Source organism: Protopterus annectens, chromosome 13.part0, assembly GCF_019279795.1.
Source record: "Protopterus annectens isolate FY-2018-M chromosome 13.part0, PAN1.0, whole genome shotgun sequence".
NCBI classification, from domain to species: domain Eukaryota; kingdom Metazoa; phylum Chordata; order Ceratodontiformes; family Protopteridae; genus Protopterus; species Protopterus annectens.
In genome coordinates, this window is record NC_056747.1 from 300,986,295 (window position 1) to 301,005,433 (window position 19,139).

Genomic DNA, 19,139 nt, shown 5'->3' on the forward strand with positions numbered 1-19,139 from the left:
ATGGTTCTGCATTGTTTGGCAAAACCGTTCGCGACACCCTTGTCAAGAGCGAGAAAGACGGGAAGACGTTGTCTGCCGTCTGAGTCCTCTTCTCTGCTCCCCAGAGTTCCTTTACCAAGAACCAAAAGGGTCAGAAGAAGATGTGGTTCCGGAAATCGCATCAATCCCAGTCTGCTCCGGACAACCAGTCCTCTTGTGGCAGAGGAGGACAGGGAGGACGCCGCCCTAGAGGCAAAGGGGGTCCCAGGAACTTTGGGTCCAGAGAACCTTTCTCTGAGAGGCCCACGCAGAACCCCTGAGGGGTTACCCGGCTGCTCCACTCTGGAGGCAGTCGGGGGACGTTTTTCGAGACACCTAGCAATGTGGGAGTCCATAACAACAGATCGCTGGGTGCTTCATGTTATATCCAGAGGATACCAAATTCCCTTTCTTGTAACCCCCAGAATCAGAAGCCTCCCCGATGTGCCACCCAATCAGAGGGAGGGCGGTGGCTGCAGAAATTCAGCAGCTCTTACAAAAAAGAGCCATCCAGCCCATCCCCCCAGATCAGCACGGATCAGGGTTTTATTCCAGGTTCTTTCTGGTGCCAAAAGACGGGGCCCATCTTGGACCTCTCTCTCTTGAACCTGGCAGTACCAAAAGTAAATTTCCGGATGGTCACTCTGCAATCTATCCTCCCACTACTACGGGAGAACGACTGGATGTGCTCAATAGACCTCAAGGATGCGTACTATCATATTCTCGTGGACAGATGCTCCAGGAGGTTTCTCCGCTTCCGGCTGGGAGCCAGCCATTTCCAGTTTAGGGCCCTTCCCTTCGGTCTCACCTCAGGCCCCAGGATGTTCACCAAGGTCTTGGCAGCGATAGCGGCCCACCTGAGACTCCAGGGAATTCAGGTCTTTCCGTACCTGGACGACTGGCTCCTTACCGCCCCAACAAGGCATCTTCTTTGCTCATGCAGGGATTATTTCATCAATCTGGCTCCACTCCTAGGGTTGACCATCAACACGGCCAAATCCTCCCTGGCTCCTACACAAGTATTGGATTTCATAGGGGCAAGGTTGGACTCCAGACTGATGCTTGTTTTCTTGACTCCAGATCGGCTTCAGAACCTGAGGTTGCATGTGCAGGCCATCCTTCAACTTCAAGCTCCTTCGGCGGAATTGGTCCTGAGGGCTTTAGTGTCCGTGGCGGCAGCAATTCCGCTGCTGCCATTGGCCCGGTTGAATATGTGGGTCATACAATGGACCCTCCAGGTACAATGGTCCCTATCTCGCAATCCCCTGTCTCATCCCATCTCCCTAAGCAGGGTTTGCAGAAGGTCGCTCATGTGGTGGCTCCAGTCCTCCGATCTCCACACGGGACGCCCCTTCTTGCTGCCTCCGCCAGTCGCCACAGTGACCACGGACGCTTCTCGCTTGGGGGGGGGGGCACTATTCGGGCTGAACAGTCCAAGGCGTGGAACGACATAGAGACCTCTTTGCATATCAACGTCCTGGAGATGAGGGCGGTGCTTTTGACGTTGCAAGCGCTTCACAACCCTCTTCCGGTGGGGACGATTGCGGTACAGACGGACAACATGTCAGTCGTCTGGTACATCAACAAACAGGGGGGAATCAGGTCTTACCCACTCTGCCGCAAGGCCATGAGAGTGGGGAAATGGGCGATATCCACCAACCACTTTCTCATCGCAACGCACATTCCGGGACAGTCCAACATATTAGCGGACAGGCTCAGTCGTACTATCCTGACTCCTTACAAGTGGTCTCTAAATCCTCTAGTAGCAGAGCAAATATTTGACTGATGGGGGCGACCTTGTTGCGATCTTTTTGCCTCTCACTCAAATACCAAATGCAACGATTACTTCGCTCTGATCCCCCCTCCGGGGAAGTCCCCGAGAGACTCTCTAGTTCATGCTTGGCCTCCCGGTCTGCTTTATGCTTACCCGCCTCTGCCCCTGATGTTGAAACTATTGCAGAAAGCCAGTCAGTTGGGGAGCAAGATGATCCTCATTGCCCCATTCTGGCCTCATCAGACGTGGTTCCCTTACCTATGGTCTCACCTGATTCATCCGCCCTGGATGCTGGATCCACTTCCGGATCCCATTTCACACCCCCTGGGTCTTCCAACCCCGAACCTGGCCAACCTAAAGCTGACGGCTTGGTTGCTCCAGTTCCACTCCTGATAAGGACTCCCAGAATTTCATCTCCAGTCAAAGCCATCCTAGTAGCAGCTCACAAGCCCTCCACCAGAAGGGTTTATCGGTGTAAATGGAAACATTTTTCCATTTGGGCAGAGCACCGTCATTTAGATCCAGCGTCTGTTCTAGATTTTCTATCTTCTCTTTTTCACCAAGGGGCTAGTTCTTCCACGGTTAAAGTGCAACTTGCAACAATTTCACACTACCATGTAGGTCAGGAGTCAGGCCCGCTTATTACTTCCAAACTGTGTAAGACCTTCCTTAAGGGTACCTTCCTTCTCAGGCCCCCGGTGAAGGAGGTGGTACCCCCATGGGATTTATCTCTAGTTTTACAGGCCTTGACTAGCCCCCCTTTCGAGCCGGCGGCCACTGTTGATCTTAAATACCTCTCTTGGAAAACGGCCTTTTTGGTGGCCATAACTTCCGCCAAGAGGGTCTCGGAACTCCAGGCTTTCTGTGTCAAACCACCGTATTTGGTCTTCCACCCAGACAGAGTTCACCTCAGGATCAATCCGTCTTTCCTACCTAAGGTATCGTTGGAAGCTAACATTAATCAATCTATTAATCTTCCAGTATTCTTCCCCAACTATCAAAACAAAGGAGAGTTAAAGCTGCACTCTTTAGACGTGCACAGACAACTCCGATGTTCTTCATCTCACATTGCTGCAGTCCTTACACTTGGGTAGTCCGCTGTCCTCGGTCGGCCCGAATATCAAAGTATAAGGCTGACGTCGGTCAAGGCGCATTTGACTGACATCAGGACGTCAGGGTATAAATGCGCATGACCGACGTCATATCCTCAGTCTTTTTTGCCGCATGGTCCGATGCAGAAGCAGTATTGCAAGTGCCGGTTGGCGTTCTGAAATTTTTCGTTTTCGGAGTTTCAGACCGAGTCAAAGTTGGCTAAGTACCCGTTGGGAATATTTTAGTTTTTCTTGCCTCAGTGGTTTACCGGATGTCAGAAAAAGTGAATAATTGTATTTCTTGTGGGAAACAGATACCGCATAGAGACTATCATACTTTGTGTATTCCTTGTTTAGGGCCTGAGCACGACGTTGTTGGGTGTCGCTCTTGTGCTAGATTTAATAAGCGCACTATAAAGAGGAGATTAGATTGTGCCAGGTTAGTCTTTGGGAAGCGGTGCAATTATAAAATGCCGTTGGATGCTCCGACGCCCGCTTCTTCGAAGAAGCGCAAGGACAAAGCAGTGAAGCCTAGGCTAGAAGAACCGTCTGTACCGGACGCCGGTTCTTTAGAGGTGTCGGTGGAGCCGGTGGTTCCACCGGAGGTTTCTTTGGGATCCCAGGGAGAGACCTTGTTATTGCAGGATGTGGCCTCTCAGGAGGCAGGTCAGGGTGATGGGGCTTCTCAGGTTACTATACTCCCACCCTGCCTAGGGTGGTTAGGCCCTCTCCTTCTGTTTCCAAGGCTTCTCCTAGAGGCAGGCGAGGTTTAGCTTCAGTTGGTGTCACCCTAGTTCTTCTGGAACTGTGCCCAAGAAGCATATGCTTAAAATGGCAGAAGATTTGATTACTCTGATTAGGGGTTCTTTGCCCCCTCCTGATAAGAGACCTAGGGTGGAGCCTGAGCTAGGGAGTTTTGAGCAGGCTTGGATGTTTCAGAGTCTTCGGCTGAAGACTTGCAGGAGTACTCTCCTTATTCTGATTCTGATGTGGATGATTCTACTCCTTCTGCTTCTCCTCCTGAGGATTTTTCTTTTTCAGAAACTCTTCATTCCATGAGGGAGCATTTTAAGTGGGAAGGTCAGGACTTCTCTGATTCCAGGAAAAGGCTTAGGGAATTTTTGTTTTTACCCCAGCATAGGCCTTTGGCTATACCTCCTGTTTTGGATGTAGTGGAAGATGTTTTTACAGAGGCTTCTCTTAATCCTGATTCTTTGCCTCCTGCTCCTGTTAAACCGGATAGGTATTACAGGGTGTTGGAATTGAAGCAAGGTGTAGTCGATGCCAATAAGGAGATGAAACAAATGCAAATCTGAGAAAAAAGATACTTATTTTCCAACCAACAAAACGATAAACGCCACACGAAATCTGCAGTAATAACTTCTTTATTGACCTAGGTTTCGTCCTTACGAACTTCTTCAGAATGCTATTACTGTTTCTACTCAACCATTTTATACATTGCCAAATATTGAATAATTACTTAATTGACACCTTAATTTCCCTCCAAAAACTTTTAAAAAGGAAATGACTTTGTTGAAATTCACTACATATCTATACATGGCATATACATTCCTAACTCTTCTATATAAACTTTAATAAAATTTTATCACTTATCACTTAAAAACTACTAGTAAAATATACAATTATTTGCTTATACATAAATAAAGAATTTATTTAAAAAATGCTAACTATTATATATACATGTATGAAACTTTTTGTGTTATGTACCATATAAATATATAACATTTGATGTATTTATTATAATATGTATCTATTGTATCTATTATATACACATGCCTATCTCACTAATCCAACTATAACATATATATTATAAAATATTAATATGCATACACATCAATTATTATTATTTTTATACCATAAATAAACATTGAATATATTTGAATACCATGAAGACAGCGTTGCCATCAATACAAACCAATTAAATCTACAAAACAATTGATTTAAATTCCTTTGCTGTCTAAGTGCAAATAAATTATATTTTATAATAATATATAGTGTGCAATCCACATAGTATAGAGCCAACATATGAAGTATATATCACTTATATATTAATATACTATGTAAAATGTAAAATTTATCTTTTATTACAGGGTGCCTGAAGTTCATAAGTATCTTTTTAAGAGTCCTAGGGCAGACCCAGAAACTGTTAGCCAGGGGCCTAAAGGTGTTAAGGCTTCTGTTGTCAAGACTCCGGTTCCTGCAGATAAAGAAGCTAGGGCCTTGGATAGATGGGGAAAGAAAGTTTATACTTCCTCCACTCTAGCTATGAGGGCTTTGAATTGCCAGTTTCACATGTTAAAATACCAAAACTATCTCCTTTCACAGTTGAAGTCTAAGGTTGATGCTCTGGCGGAAGGGATTGATTGTAAAGAGTTACAAGATTTAGTACATGTTTCTGAACAGGTGGGTAAGCATTCTTTGCAATGTGGTTTTGATGCTGTACAGGCCTCGTCTAGGGTGGCTGCCACTGGGTCAGTTCTTCGCAGGCACGCCTGGCTGAGGGATCAGAATTTATCTGACCATGTTAAAACAAGGATTTTAGATGCTCCTTTACAATCTGATGTGTTGTTTGGTTCTCCTGTTGAGGCAGTTTTAAAGAAGATGGAAGACAAGGCTAAGTCTATGCAGACTGTTAAGGATTTTTTTGCAGGTTCAGCCTCCAAAGTTTAGTAGAAATTGGCCTACTAAAGGGTGGACGTATCCTTCTTATGATTCCCAGTCTAGGGGTAGATCTAGACGTGGTAGGGGCAGAGCTCAGGGCTCTTTCAGGCCTAGAACAGGGAGTTCTCCTGCACAGTCTTCAGGTGAGGGCAGGGGTCAGTCCTTTCGTAAACAGACCCAATGACCTACCTTTTCAGCTGCCAGAGCCTTCTCGTCAGGCAGCACCTTTGGGAGGAAGGTTGGCACTTTTCAAAGAAAATTGGAGTTTAATTACCCAAGACAGATGGGTATTGGATATCATACACCAAGGTTACAGGTTTTATTTCCATACCTTGCCTCCTTTCAGAGGCATGCCAGGCGTTCCTCCTCAACAAAGAATAGAGGCTCACAAGCAAATTTCTCTGTTACTTCAACTAGGGGCCATACAGCCGGTCCCTATGCCAGAAGTGGGCCTAGGATTTTATTCTCGCCTGTTCCTAGTACCAAAGAAGGGGAACACGTGGAGACCAATTTTGGATTTATCTATCCTCAACACTTATCTGGACATTCCCAAGTTCAAAATGTTGACGTTACAACAGCTTTTACCTCTGCTGGGCAAAGATCATTGGATGGTAACTTTGGATCTCAAGGAGGCTTACCTTCATGTTCCTATCAGACTAAGTTGCAGGAAGTGTCTGCGTTTTCGAGCTGGGACTTCTCACTATCAGTTCTCTGCATTGCACTTTGGCTTATCTACTGCGCCCAGAGTGTTCACGAAAGTTCTGGCTCCAGTGATAGCTTTCTTCAGGCTAAAAGGAATACAGATTTATCCTTATTTGGACGACTGCCTGATTCTGGCTCAAGGAAGGGAAGAGCTTCTTCATCATTTGGAATATGTGATAGCAGTGCTAAGATGCCTGGGGTATTCTGTGAACGAAATAAAGTCCAGTCTAGTACCCTCTCAGGACATGTGCTTTCTGGGTGTAAGACTGAATACAGCATCCCAGATGGCCTTTTAACCCGGACAAACAAAAGAGTCTTTCCCTTTACTTCCATCAACTATCTCATCAGTCCGGGCTGACTGCAAGGACAGTCCTTCAAGCCTTAGGGTTCATGGCATCTTGTATTCTGGTGCTTCCCAATGCCAAACTGCATATGAGGAAGCTGCAATGGTATCTCAAAATGTATGGACACAGCACTGCCAGGAACTGTACACTGTCATTCAAATAATACCTTGCTTCCAAAAGGAATTTTTTGGTGGGGTCAGGAATGTCACCTAAACAAGGGACTCTCTGTGACCTGGCCAGAGGCGAGTCAGATTTTAACGACAGATGCCTCAGACAAAGCTTGGGGAGCTCATCTAAATGGAAAGTGGATACAAGACAAGTGGCCTGCCAGACTACAACATCTACATATCAACCTGAAGGAGATGTTAGCAGTCCAGTTTGCATTAATAGCTTTCAAGGATTTACTTCTTCCAGGGCAGGTGTTGATTCTAACAGACAACACAACTGTCATGTGGTACATCAACAAGCAAGGGGAACACATTCTTATCCTCTATGCAGGCAAGCAATGATTTTGTGGGAGACTGCTCTCAGTTTACAGCTCAATCTTCAGGCAAGGTTTCTGGCAGGAGCACAGAACTCCTTAGCAGATGTGTTGAGCAGACGAATTATGGATCCCCACGAGTGGAAATTGGATCCTCATGTATTTCAGAAATTGACAGTGTCATGGGGAACTCCAGACATAGATCTGTTCGCTTCTCCACTAAACCATCAGCTGCCAAAGTATTGCACAAAAGGTTTCATCCCACAGCTTGGAAAGTGGATGCTCTTTCTTTCAATTGGAGCAATCTTCATGTGTATGCCTTTCCACCTCTGCCTCTCCTCCCAAAGGTACTTCTAAAGGTCAGACAGGACAAGCCAAGGATGATTTTAATAGCTCCAGATTGGCCTCGACAGCACTGGTACCCATTACTGAGAAGTCTGGTACGGAAGCCTCCATGGCCTTTGCCTTGATTCCACACCTGTTGTCACAGGAGGACAGCCATTTGCTCAATGTCAAACTTCACTCTCTTCACCTAACAGCCTGGCATATTCTGTTTTGAACCATAGAGGGTCTCAACTTCCACAACAAGTTTTGAATGTGATTTTGGAAGCTAGAAGGCCTAGTACAAGGAAAGTGTACGCAGATAAATGGAAGAGGTTTTTATTTTGGAGTGCAGCAAAGGATTTTGATGTTTGAGCCTAATTTAAGTGTGGCTCTTCAATATCTTACTGAGTTACTGGACAAAGGTTTGTCCTTCTCTTCTATTAAGGTTCATGCTGCTGCAATTTCAGCTCACTATGAATGTGACCCTCCATTGTTTTCTCATCCTTTGTTCAAGCAATTTCTTAGAGGGGCAAAGAATATAAGACCCCCACGTAGAGCTCCTACTCCTGCTTGGGATCTCAATTTTGTGTTGGAGAAACTCACTCTACAACCTTTTGAGCCTGCAGCTACTTCTGAGTTGAAATATTTATCATGGAAGACTGCCTTTTGTTGGCCATTACCTCTGCAAGAAGGGTTTCTGAATTACAGGCCCTTATGGCGGTTGAGCCTTTCTTGATTTTCCATAAGGATAGGGTATCTTTGCGTACTAATCCTTCCTTTATGCCTAAGGTGGTTTCTAGTGTGGCTTTAAACCAAACTATTCATTTGCCTACTTTTATGCAAATCCCCAAAATAAAGGGGAAAAGATTTTGCACACTTTAGATGTACACAGGCAGTTGCGATATTATTTGGACAGAACTAAAGGGTTCAGGCAGTCTCAGCAGTTGTTTGTTTCTTTTGCTTTGAGTTCTCAGGGCAAGCCTGTGTCAAAACAAACTATTTCTAAGTGGATTGGGTTTTGCATTGCTTTCTGTTATTCCCATCATGGCGAGGAGATTCCAGCTGGGATTAGGCCTCATTCCACTAGGGCTACTGCCACTTGACAGCCTTTTGAGGGAGTGGCAACCAAGGATATTTTGGAGGCAGCTACTTGGAGTTCAGTGCATACTTTCTCTAGGCATTATCACCTGCCACTTTACTCTAAATCCAGGGCTGGTTTTGCCACTGCTGTTTTGCAGGGCATTTTGGCAGCTCCTGCTTCCTTGTAGTTTGGCCATCCTCCCTTACCTCTGCTTTGGGATTCTACCCAAGTGTAAGGACTGCAGCAATGTGAGATGAAGAACATAGTACAGTTTTGTACCTACCATAAATGTAGATGTTCAAGATCCACATTGCTGCAGTCAATTTCTCCCTCCTTCCCCTCTGTAGTTAGAGGTGGTTGTGTGGGTTGGGTTGTAAATATTGTGTATATTGTATATATTGTACATATAATTAGTGCAAGGGTGGTTGGTTGTTTGTTTGCTGTCTTTTGGTTTTGACCTTTATTTTTAGGGTCTTCTGACATCTGGGGCAAGAAAAGACTGAGGATATGACGTCGGTCATGCGCATTTGTACCCTGACGTCCTGATGTCAGTCAAATGCGCCTTGACTGACGTCAGCCTTATACTTTGATATTCGGGCCGACCGAGGACAGCGGACTACCCAAGTGTAAGGACTGCAGCAATGTGGATCTTCGAACATCTACATTTATGGTAGGTACAAAACTGTACTTTTTTATACTCATCGAACTACTGGTCATAGGCAATCCGATCAGTTGTTTGTTTCCTTTGCCAAAAACAACCTCGGCAAGGCGGTGTCTAAGGTTACCCTCTCACGTTGGATATCTAGTTGTATTCTCTTGGCATATCAGAGCTCGGGAAGGCCTGCACCTCAGGGAGTCCGTGCTCATTCTACGAGGGCCATTGCTACATCAGCTGCTTTCAAAGCTAGAGTTTCTCTGGATGACATTTGTTTCGCAGCCACTTGGGCTTCATCTCATACCTTTATCAGCCACTGCAAAGTAGATATGGTCTCCCGAGGTAGGGCGTTTTTTGGCTCTGCAGTTCTCTGGAATATCCTTCCATGAAGGCCACCCAAGATTTAGGTAGCTGGGGACTCTGTCCCAAAGGTTGCTGACAAATGAAGTACTACTTCAGATTAAGAAGTTATGTACTCACCATAACGTTCCATCTGAGTAGGTATCTTCATTTGTCTGCAACCATCCCCCCCCCCCTCCTTCCCCCTAACCAAAATGATCCTACTTGGGGTTCTTTAGTTTAGTTCCCTCTGGGACACAGTACTAGCAGTGCTATAGGGCAAACTTGATCTGAGGTCAGTCAGGGTTGGCAGGGGATTATGGGTAAAGGGAGGAGCTAGGAGCTCGGATCTATGTTGTGATAGAAGTTCCCGGCTTGGATCCGGATCCCAAAGGTTGCAGACAAATGAAGATACCTACTCAGATGGAACATTTATGGTGAGTACATAACTTCTTAGTAACACGTGTTTCAGTGGTGTAATATGCCAAATGTTGAGTCTTGTATTTATTCAGCATTAATATATACTACTACACTTCTCCGTATACCTTGAATATTTTGAAAAGATAAGAGATTGTTTTATTTATAACAGCGTTAATCTTTTTCCCTACAGAATTTAGAACAATTGTTTACATTACGCCCAGGATTTGGACAGTTTGCTTTTGAGATATTTGATGATGGTCCCGAGTTTCCATCGTTCCTGTCTGGTGGACAGCAGAGTGAGAACAGAGATTCCGAGAACAGAAGAGAGCGGGAACACCAGTCACGACAGAGGTATAGCGCTAGGTATCCAAGGGCTCGTGTCACAACAAGACGTACTGCTGGAAGACAGGAAGGTACTCCAACTCTAGAAGGGTGAGTAATGCTAGTGGTACGAGTTTCATATAGTTTTTGCCACTTCAGTGAAAGCAAAAATAAGTGTTCCTCTTCCTGTCTTTGTTTCACTCTGTCCCTGGAATTCTGATGCTGGTACTGGCAGCAGCTTCTTTTGTAGGATGCTGCTTTAGGTTAAGGTGGGTTTCACGTAATTGAGATGAACACAGAACTACCTAATTTGACCCTTTTAGTTTCAGCAGGGTTCACTGTTGTTACGGAGTTTTTCTGTAATATATTTGTTAAAGTTTTTTTTTTCAAAGTGAAAGGCTGTCATCGTTTTGTGTGGGGCTTTGTCCAAATTTAAGAATGTAATCCAGATTACTTTTTTTTTTTAATTGTGTTAGTTAAGTAACATATCTGATTTTTGATTTTGCTTGATTATGTATGGACTTGTGCGGCCTGTATTCTGACATCTCCAGTATTATAACAGCTCTGGTATGTGCAGTTACTGGTGTGCTGTTGCTTTATAATTCTGCATAAATAAATAAAATTCAAATTCAAATTTAGTGGTCTAGGGTATCCTCCCCTGCATCCCTTGAGCATTGTAATGCACAGCCAGTATTTTAATGGCAAAAAAAATCTGTCGTATTGTATATGCACGTGTCTGGAAAAGCTTAGTATCTCATGTCTGGTGCTTCTAAGTCCATATAATGATTTTTCCATGAGAAAGAACATAGTATGCTTGCAGGGTGCAAGGCATCAGAAATTAATTAAATCATTTATAGGTTCATAGGTTTATACTAGGCTATCTGCCCTAAGGCATTTATAAGCCTAGCCCAAATTATTGTGGCTTACGCCACCCCTTATATGAAAAAATACTGTGCCCATTAGTTTGTTGTGCCTCTGTCCAGCAGTGACACAGAGATGATTCCTGGGGTAAACCTACGATCTCCCATCCACAGGTCTAGATTTCTCTTGAACAGAGTCAGCGAGGTGCTCTGCCTCACATGGACCGGGATTTTATTCCACAGCATAGGGAGTCTCTGAGTGATAAATCTATCCCTCCAGCACGTCCTATTTATATCCGTGCTAAGGTTTAAGTCGCTTGCTCTAGTGGTTTTGGTGGATTTGGATTTTTTGAGGTGGAGCATGTCCATTAATTCCGGGTTGGACATGGCCTTGTATGTCAGGCACATGTCACCTCTGAGCAGACGGTATGCGACTGAATAGAGCTGGAGTTTCTTCAATCTGGCAGCATATGACAGATTTTGGAGTCCCTTTATCCTTTTGGTGAGGAACTTTTGGGGTCTCTCCAATTGCTGCAGATGTCGGGTGAGATACATCCCGAATGGGGCATTGTACTCGATCATTGGTCTGATAAGTGAAGAGTACAGGGAACAATGACCTCACTAGATCTGGATGTGAATCCCTTCATGATCAGGTGGGCAATGTAGAAGGTCTTTCTAACCACTTTAGCAATGTGAGTGTCAAAAGAAAGGCCACTGTCAACCTGGGTCCCCAGGTCCCTGATAACCTCTTCTGTGCTTAGTGGATTGCCACCTATATGGTAGCTTGGGGTTACCTTGTTTTTCCCGAAGGGTATGACTATACATTTTTTGCCGTTTAACTTCAGGCCATGGCTCTGGCACCAGCTATCTGTTTCCGTGAGTCCCTTCTGAAGGATATCCGTGTCCGATGCACTTTCCACTATGGCCCAGTTTGCAGTTGTCTGCCAACTTTGTCAGCCAAAGTCCTCCCATGTTGGCCTGTACTTCTGAGAAGTAGATGCCAAACAATAGGGGGCCAAGGACCGAGCCCTGTGGGACACCACTTGTGACCGGCTTGGAGTCTGACACAGCGCCAGCAACTCTAACCCTGTGGGTTCTGTCCTTAAGCCAGTTTGCAACCCATCTTGTGACATATGGGTTTACATTTAAGCTGGTAAGTTTTTCTACAATACCAGTGGGGTATTGTGTCGAAGCCTTTGCAAGGTCAAGGTAGGCTGTATGGACTGCCTTTCCTCATCAATGGCCTTGGTGACTGTTCCGAAGAAGTCAACCAAGTTCAAAAGGCATGATCTTCCCTTGACAAAGCCAAACTGGGTCGGGTCCAATGTCTGCAAGTCCCCTATATCTTTGTTTATGAGCTCCATTATGATCCTCTCCATAGCTTTGCAGACTAGACTTGTTAAGCTTATGGGGCGGTAATTACCAGGGTCCGTGAGGCACCGCCTTTGTGGAGTGGGACCACAGTTGCCGTACGCCACTCCTTGGGCACGTATCCTGTGGTAAGGCTAAGATTAAACAGCTGCCTTATGTGCGGGTTTAATTCCTCATTTAGCTCGTGTAGCACACAGCCGGGGACACCATCCGGTCCCATTGATGCTGTGTTTTAGCTTTAGAGAGCAGCTTTCACCTGCGCATTTGAGATGTCCGGGAGGCTACACTCGGCTGGGATAGTTATCTCTCCTTTAGGGGAGGGGGGTGAAGTTTGCACTGAACCTGTCTGCCAGTATGTTGGCAATGTCTGTGGGTTCAGTGATTTTTGTATCATTTTGGACTAATTGTGAGCATCTCTGGGAGTTTCCACCCAGGTTCCTAACATAGCTGAAAAAGGCCTTATGATTGTCCTTTGAATCCATGGCAATTTTTCTCTCAAAATTGGCCTTAGTTGATTTTATGAGTGCTCGTATTTTTTTACTAATAATGATCAGGGGTGACTTCCCTTTTATGGATTTTGTTCTATCATGTAATAGCTTTCTCCTCTTATTGTAAAGTTTGTTAATGGCTGGGGTCCACCAGACTGGACGTTTGCCCTTTGTGGAAAGAGTCTTGGTTTTATTTGGGATTGCCTGATCCATGCAGTCCTGGAGGTGTTCATAGAAGGCATTTGTAAGGGCTTCCGCAGCTTGGGTTGTGGTTTCCTCTGGCTCAGGGGCCTTGAAGGATACCACACCAGTCTTGAGTAGTGTGAAGTTTGCTTTAGAGAAGTTCTTCACTATGGTTTTTTTGCTGGGGGGGGGGGCGGGATGTGGATTTCCAGTGAGATTAGTTTATGATCAGATCTCACCAATGAGGGATTTACTTCGGTGTGGAGCATTTTGTCCCCATGTTTGTGACAATGAGATCTAGTATATTTTCTCCTCTCGTGGGAACAGTGACTAGCTGTTCCATGGCATTTAATTTATGAACTCCAGGAACCGTTGGGCTAGAAAGTTAGGGCTTGAGTAATGTTCCCAGTCTATATTCGGTAGTTGAAGTCACCCAATATGATGGTGTTTGGAGATACATTTATACCCTCCAGCGTCTTCAGGAAGGCTGTGTGGGGTTCCTGAGTTTGAGAGGGTGGCCTGTAGCATGCTACAATTTGTAGAGCAGTTTTGCCTATGGTTAGTTGCACCTGGATGGTTTCGAAGCTTAGATGCGTTGCCACCAACCTGGAGGTGTGAGTATCCTTTATGAATATGGATACACCCCTCCTTTTGTGGTGTGGTCCGGGTTTTGGGGCGGAACTCATGATATGAGGTAAAACCTAATAGTGCCGGGTGCTCTCAGGAGCCTTGAACCAGGTTTCAGTTACAGCACAGACATCGATGTTCTCCATACTGAGAAGGGCCTCGAGTGCGTGCATTTTGAGATTTAGACTTCTGGCATTGAGCAGCATTACCCTCAGTTTCTTCCCATTTTTGTTTTCTAGGGTGGTAGGTTTAGAATTTGAGCCTTGCCTAAAAAAGGCACTATGGGGGTGGCAAGAGCCTTAGCCAATATCCGGAATCCCAGGGGTGACAGGTGCAAGCCGTCCCTTGCGAAGCAGCGTGGCTGGTCAAGCATGTCATCCCAGGCAGATAGACACTGGATCCCCTTTGAATGACACCAGACATTAAGCCAATTGTTAAAGCTGATCATCTTGTCTCTATATTGTGGCATCATTCTTGGTGAAGGAAGGATACTGCTCAGGGTTAGGGTCATACCTGCCTGGGCTACATAATCAGAGAGCTCCTCTGTCTTTTTTCATGTAGTCCAGGGAGGTACGTCTCAGGTAGTTCACACCAGCATGGACAATGACTGTGTCATATTTGTACTTGCCATGGAGTGACCCGAGTGCTTGCGTTATGTGGCGGATTCTAGCGCCCGATAGGCAGCTTACTGTGACCCTCTCCTTGTTCAGCCTGGTGAGTGGGACGTCAGTGTGTCTGACTATGGAGTCACCTATGACAAGTATGTTTGGTGTTGTATTTGGCCTTAAGGGCTGTGACTGCTTTGCACACTGCTTTTGTGGTTTATGTGTTGCTTGTGGGGTGTCTTGAGGTAGCAGTTGTTTGGGTGTCTGCTTTGGAGGCCTCTGCTGTTTAGGTAAATTTTTACTCTTACTTTTACTCTTACTTTTATTTTGGCCAAATGTCCGATTAATTATATGGTATGAAAGGTACTGCAAAATAGACATTCCATTGGTGTTGCTTAGTAGTCAACAAGATTCATTCTAGTCGGGACATTACCATTTGGCTTCAGGTGCTTTGGCCCCAGAACTAATAAGTCAGGTTTACAGGACAGAGCCATTGCATAGAGGTGTCAAACAGTTTTCATTCAGCGTGACTTTCAAAAAATGGCTGTTGGAAAATTGTGTGAGAGCAGGTTTGACCTTTTGGAATTAGCAGAGGTAGTGGAATGTAAGAAACTGTGATTAACCAAAAAGGCAGATGTGTGTTTAGAATACTGTCTGAAGTCTAGTGTGTTTGATTATTGCAGTGCAGAGTTTGGCAGTGTGTTAAGAGGGATGTTAACATTTAGGGAGTGTCAGATTACAAAGTTTTATGCACTGTTTGTTGCATGTACAAAAAGTAGCTTACCAGGCTTGGAGTTTTAGAAGGCAGGTGTACTGCCTTTATTAATAAATGCATAATATGGAGTGGTAAGTTTTCAAGACCTGTCAGCACTGAAGAAGCACCACACGCGAGATGCTCAGCATTGATATGTGCTGTAAAATTCTTGATGCTACTGTTTTCATGATACCTGTAACATACAGCTACCTACTGAAATGTTGACACTTGAAATGCCGAATGCCAACATACAGAAAAACGAAACGGACTGAAAATCCAGAAGAACAAATGTCTTGCATCACTCTTATCATTTAAAGTTTTTTGCAGGGGAGCAAGCCCCACTGGACTTCCTCCAGCCTCCAAATTTATATATACCAGCTCTTTGATCGCATACCTTGTACAAAAAAAAAAAAAAAAAAAAGGATTTTCCAGGAAATAGACATCTTGGACTTGGTATGTGTAAGTCTGCTTTTTCAGCTAGTCAGTCTCCCTGTTTTGGGGCTAGCTCTTAACAGGTCCCAAGATTTCAAATGGTTACCTCACTGTACACCCAGTGCATTTTTGATGTTCTTCATCTCACATTGCTGCAGTCATAACCTGTGGGTAGTCCGCTGTCCTCGGTCGGCCCAAATACCAAAGTATTAGGCTGGCGTCGGTCATGGGCGCTCAGATCTGACGTCACTGCGTCATGGTATTAAAGCGCATGACCGACGTCATATCCTTAGTCTTTTTTGCCGCATGGTCCGAAGCAGAAGCAGCGTTTGCAAGTGCCGTTCGGCGTTCTGAAATTTTCGTATTCTGAGTTTCAGACCGATACCAAGTTGGGCTAAGTACCCGTTAGAATATTTTTGTTTTTTCTTGCCTCAGTTAATTCCGGATGTCAGAAAAAGTGAATAATTGTATTTCTTGTGGGAAACAGATACCGCATAGGGATTACCGCTCTCTTTGTATTCCTTGTTTGGGGCCTGAGCACGACGTAGTCGGGTGTCGCTTTTGTGCTAGGTTCAATAAGCGCACCATTAAACGTAGGTTAGATTGCGCTAGACTTGTCTTCGGTAAGTGGTGTAATTATAATATGCCGTCGGATCCTCTGACGCCCGCTACCGCGAAGAAGCGCAAAGAAAAATCGTTAAGGTCCAAGCAGGATGAGTCGTCCGTTCCGGACGCCGGTTCTTTAGAAACTACGGTGGAATCTGTAGATTCAGCCGAGGTTTCAGTTGAGTCTCAGGGGGAGACGTTAATTTTGCAAGATGTGGCCTCTCAGGAGTCAGGTCAGGCTGAAGGGGCCTCTCAGGTTGCTGTACTCCCTTCTTTGCCTAAGGTGGTTAGGCCTTCTCCTTCTGTCTCTAAGGTACCTTCCAAAGGCAGGCCTGGTTTGCCTTCCACAGGTGTCAGTCCTAGTTCTGCAGGTTCTGTGCCTAAAAAACACATGCTTAAAATGGCAGAAGATTTAATTTCCTTAATCAGGGGTTCTATGCCCCCTCCTGATAAGAGGCCTAGGGTGGAGCCAGAGGTGGAAAGTTTGGAGCAGGCTTCAGATTACTCAGAGTCTTTGGCGGAAGACATTCAGGATTTTCCTCCTTATTCTGATTCAGACGCAGAGGATTCCAGTCCTTCTGCTTCTCCTCCAGAGGATTTTTCTTTTTCAGAAACCCTGCATTCTATGAGGGAGCATTTTAAATGGGAAGGTCAGGATTTCTCAGATTCCCGAAAGAGGCTTAGGGAAGTTTTGTTTTTACCACAGCATCGGCCCTTGGCTATACCTCCTGTTTGGATGTTGTTCAAGACGTTTTCTCTGAGGCTTCCCTTAATCCAGACTCTTTGCCTCCTGCGCCAGTTAAGCCAGATAGGTATTACAGAGTGCCTGAGGCTCATAAATATCTGTATAAGAGCCCAAGGGCTGACCCAGAAACTATTAGCCAGGGACCTAAGGGTGTCAGGGCTTCTGTTGTAAAGAATCCAGTTCCTATGGATAAAGATGCTAGAGCTTTGGATAGGTGGGGTAAGAAAGTGTATACCTCTTCCACTTTAGCAATGAGGGCTTTGAATTGCCAGTTTCATATGTTGAAGTACCATAATTTTCTCCTTACTCAGTTAAAATCTAAAGTGGATGCTTTGGCAGAGGGCATAGAGTGTAAGGAATTACAGGATTTGGTTCATGCCTCTGATCAGGTGGGTAAGCATTCTTTGCAGTGTGGTTTCGATGCTTTACAGGCTTCTTCCAGGGTGGCTGCCACTGGTTCAGTTATTCGCAGGCACGCCTGGCTTAAGGATCAGAATTTGTCAGAGCATGTTAAAGCTAGAATTTTGGATGCTCCTTTGCAGTCTGAAGTTTTGTTTGGTTCTCCTGTGGAGTCTGTCTTGAAGAAATTGGAAGACAAGGCTAAGTCTATGCAGACTGTTAAAGATTTTTTGCAGGTGTAGCCCCCTAAGTTTAGCAGGAATTGGCCTACTAAGGGATGGGCTTACCCTTCTTCTGATTTACAGTCTAGGGGCAGATCTAGACGTGGTAGGGGCAGAGCTCAGGGTTCTTTCAGGCCTAGAACGTGGAGTTCACCTGCACAATCTACAGGTGAGGGCAGGGGCCAGTCCTTTCGTAAACAGGCCCAATGACCTGCATCTTCAGCTGCCAGATCCTTCCTGTCTGGCAGCTCCTTTGGGAGGAAAGTTGGCACTCTTCAAGCAAAACTGGCTTTTAGTCACCCAGGACAAATGGGTGTTGGACATTATAGACCGAGGCTACAAGTTTTATTTCCACACATTGCCTCCTTTCAAAGGCATGCCAGACGTTCCTTCTCAGCAAAGGGTAGAGGCTCACAAACAGATTTCTTTACTTCTTCAAATGGGGGCTATACAGCAGGTCCCTCTGTCAGAAGTGGGCCTAGGATTTTATTCTCGCCTGTTTCTAGTACCAAAGAAAGGAAACACTTGGAGGCCGATTTTGGATTTATCTATCCTCAACACATACCTGGACATTCCAAAATTCAAAATGTTGACGTTGCAACAACTTCTGCCTCTGTTGGGCAAAGATCACTGGATGGTAACTCTGGATCTCAAAGAGGCTTATCTTCATGTTCCTATCAGGCCCAGTTGCAGGAGATTCCTGCGTTTTGGCTGGGACTTTACATTATCAGTTCTCTGCATTGCCCTTTGGCTTATCTACTGCCCAGGGTGTTCACAAAGGTTCTGGCTCCGGTGATAGCCTTCTTAAGGTTAAGAGGAATACAAATTTATCCTTATTTGGACGATTGCCTGATTCTTGCTCAAGACAAGCACGAGCTTCTTCACCATCTACAGTATGTTATGGCAGTGTTAAGGTGCCTAGGGTATTCTGTGAACGAAACAAAGTCCAGTCTAGTACCCTCTCAGGAAATGTGCTTTCTGGGTGTGAGACTGAATACAGCTTCCCAGATGGCCTTTTTGACCCCGGACAAGCAAAGGAACCTTACACTTTACTTCCATCAATTGTCTCTATGGTCCAGGCTGACTGCAAGGACAGTCCTTCAAGCCTTGGGGTTCATGGCATCTTGTATTCTGGTGCTTCCCAATGCCAAACTGCATATGAGGAAGCTACAATGGTATCTCAAAAATGTATGGACACAACATTGCCACGATCTGGACACTGTCATTCAAATAATACCTTGCATTCAAAAGGAATTTTTGTGGTGGGCTCAGGAATGTCACCTAAACAAGGGACTCTCTGTGACCCGACCAGAGGCGAGTCAGATCTTAACGACAGATGCCTTGGACAAGGCTTGGGGAGCACACCTCAATGGAAAATGGGTTCAAGACACGTGGCCTGCCAGACTTCAACATTTACATATCAACTTGAAGGAGATGTTAGCAGTCCAATTTGCATTGATGGCTTTCAAGGATTTACTTCACCCAGGGCAAGTGTTGATTCAAACAGACAACACAACTGTCATGTGGTACATCAACAAGCAAGGGGGAACCCATTCTACCCTCTTTGCAGGCAAGCTATGATTTTGTGGGAGACTGCTCTCAGTTTGCACCTCACT

General features: G+C 45.2%; 1 protein-coding gene across 1 annotated transcript in view; it reads left to right on the forward strand.

Moving 5' to 3' along the window:
• RNF126 (ring finger protein 126) overlaps nucleotides 1–19,139 on the forward strand; it is a 673,386-nt gene that overhangs the window by 310,412 nt on the left and 343,835 nt on the right. The window contains exon 4 of the mRNA XM_044053890.1: nucleotides 10,102–10,343. Coding sequence (XP_043909825.1) covers nucleotides 10,102–10,343 — 242 coding nt within the window. The remainder of the gene's footprint in view (nucleotides 1–10,101; nucleotides 10,344–19,139) is intronic.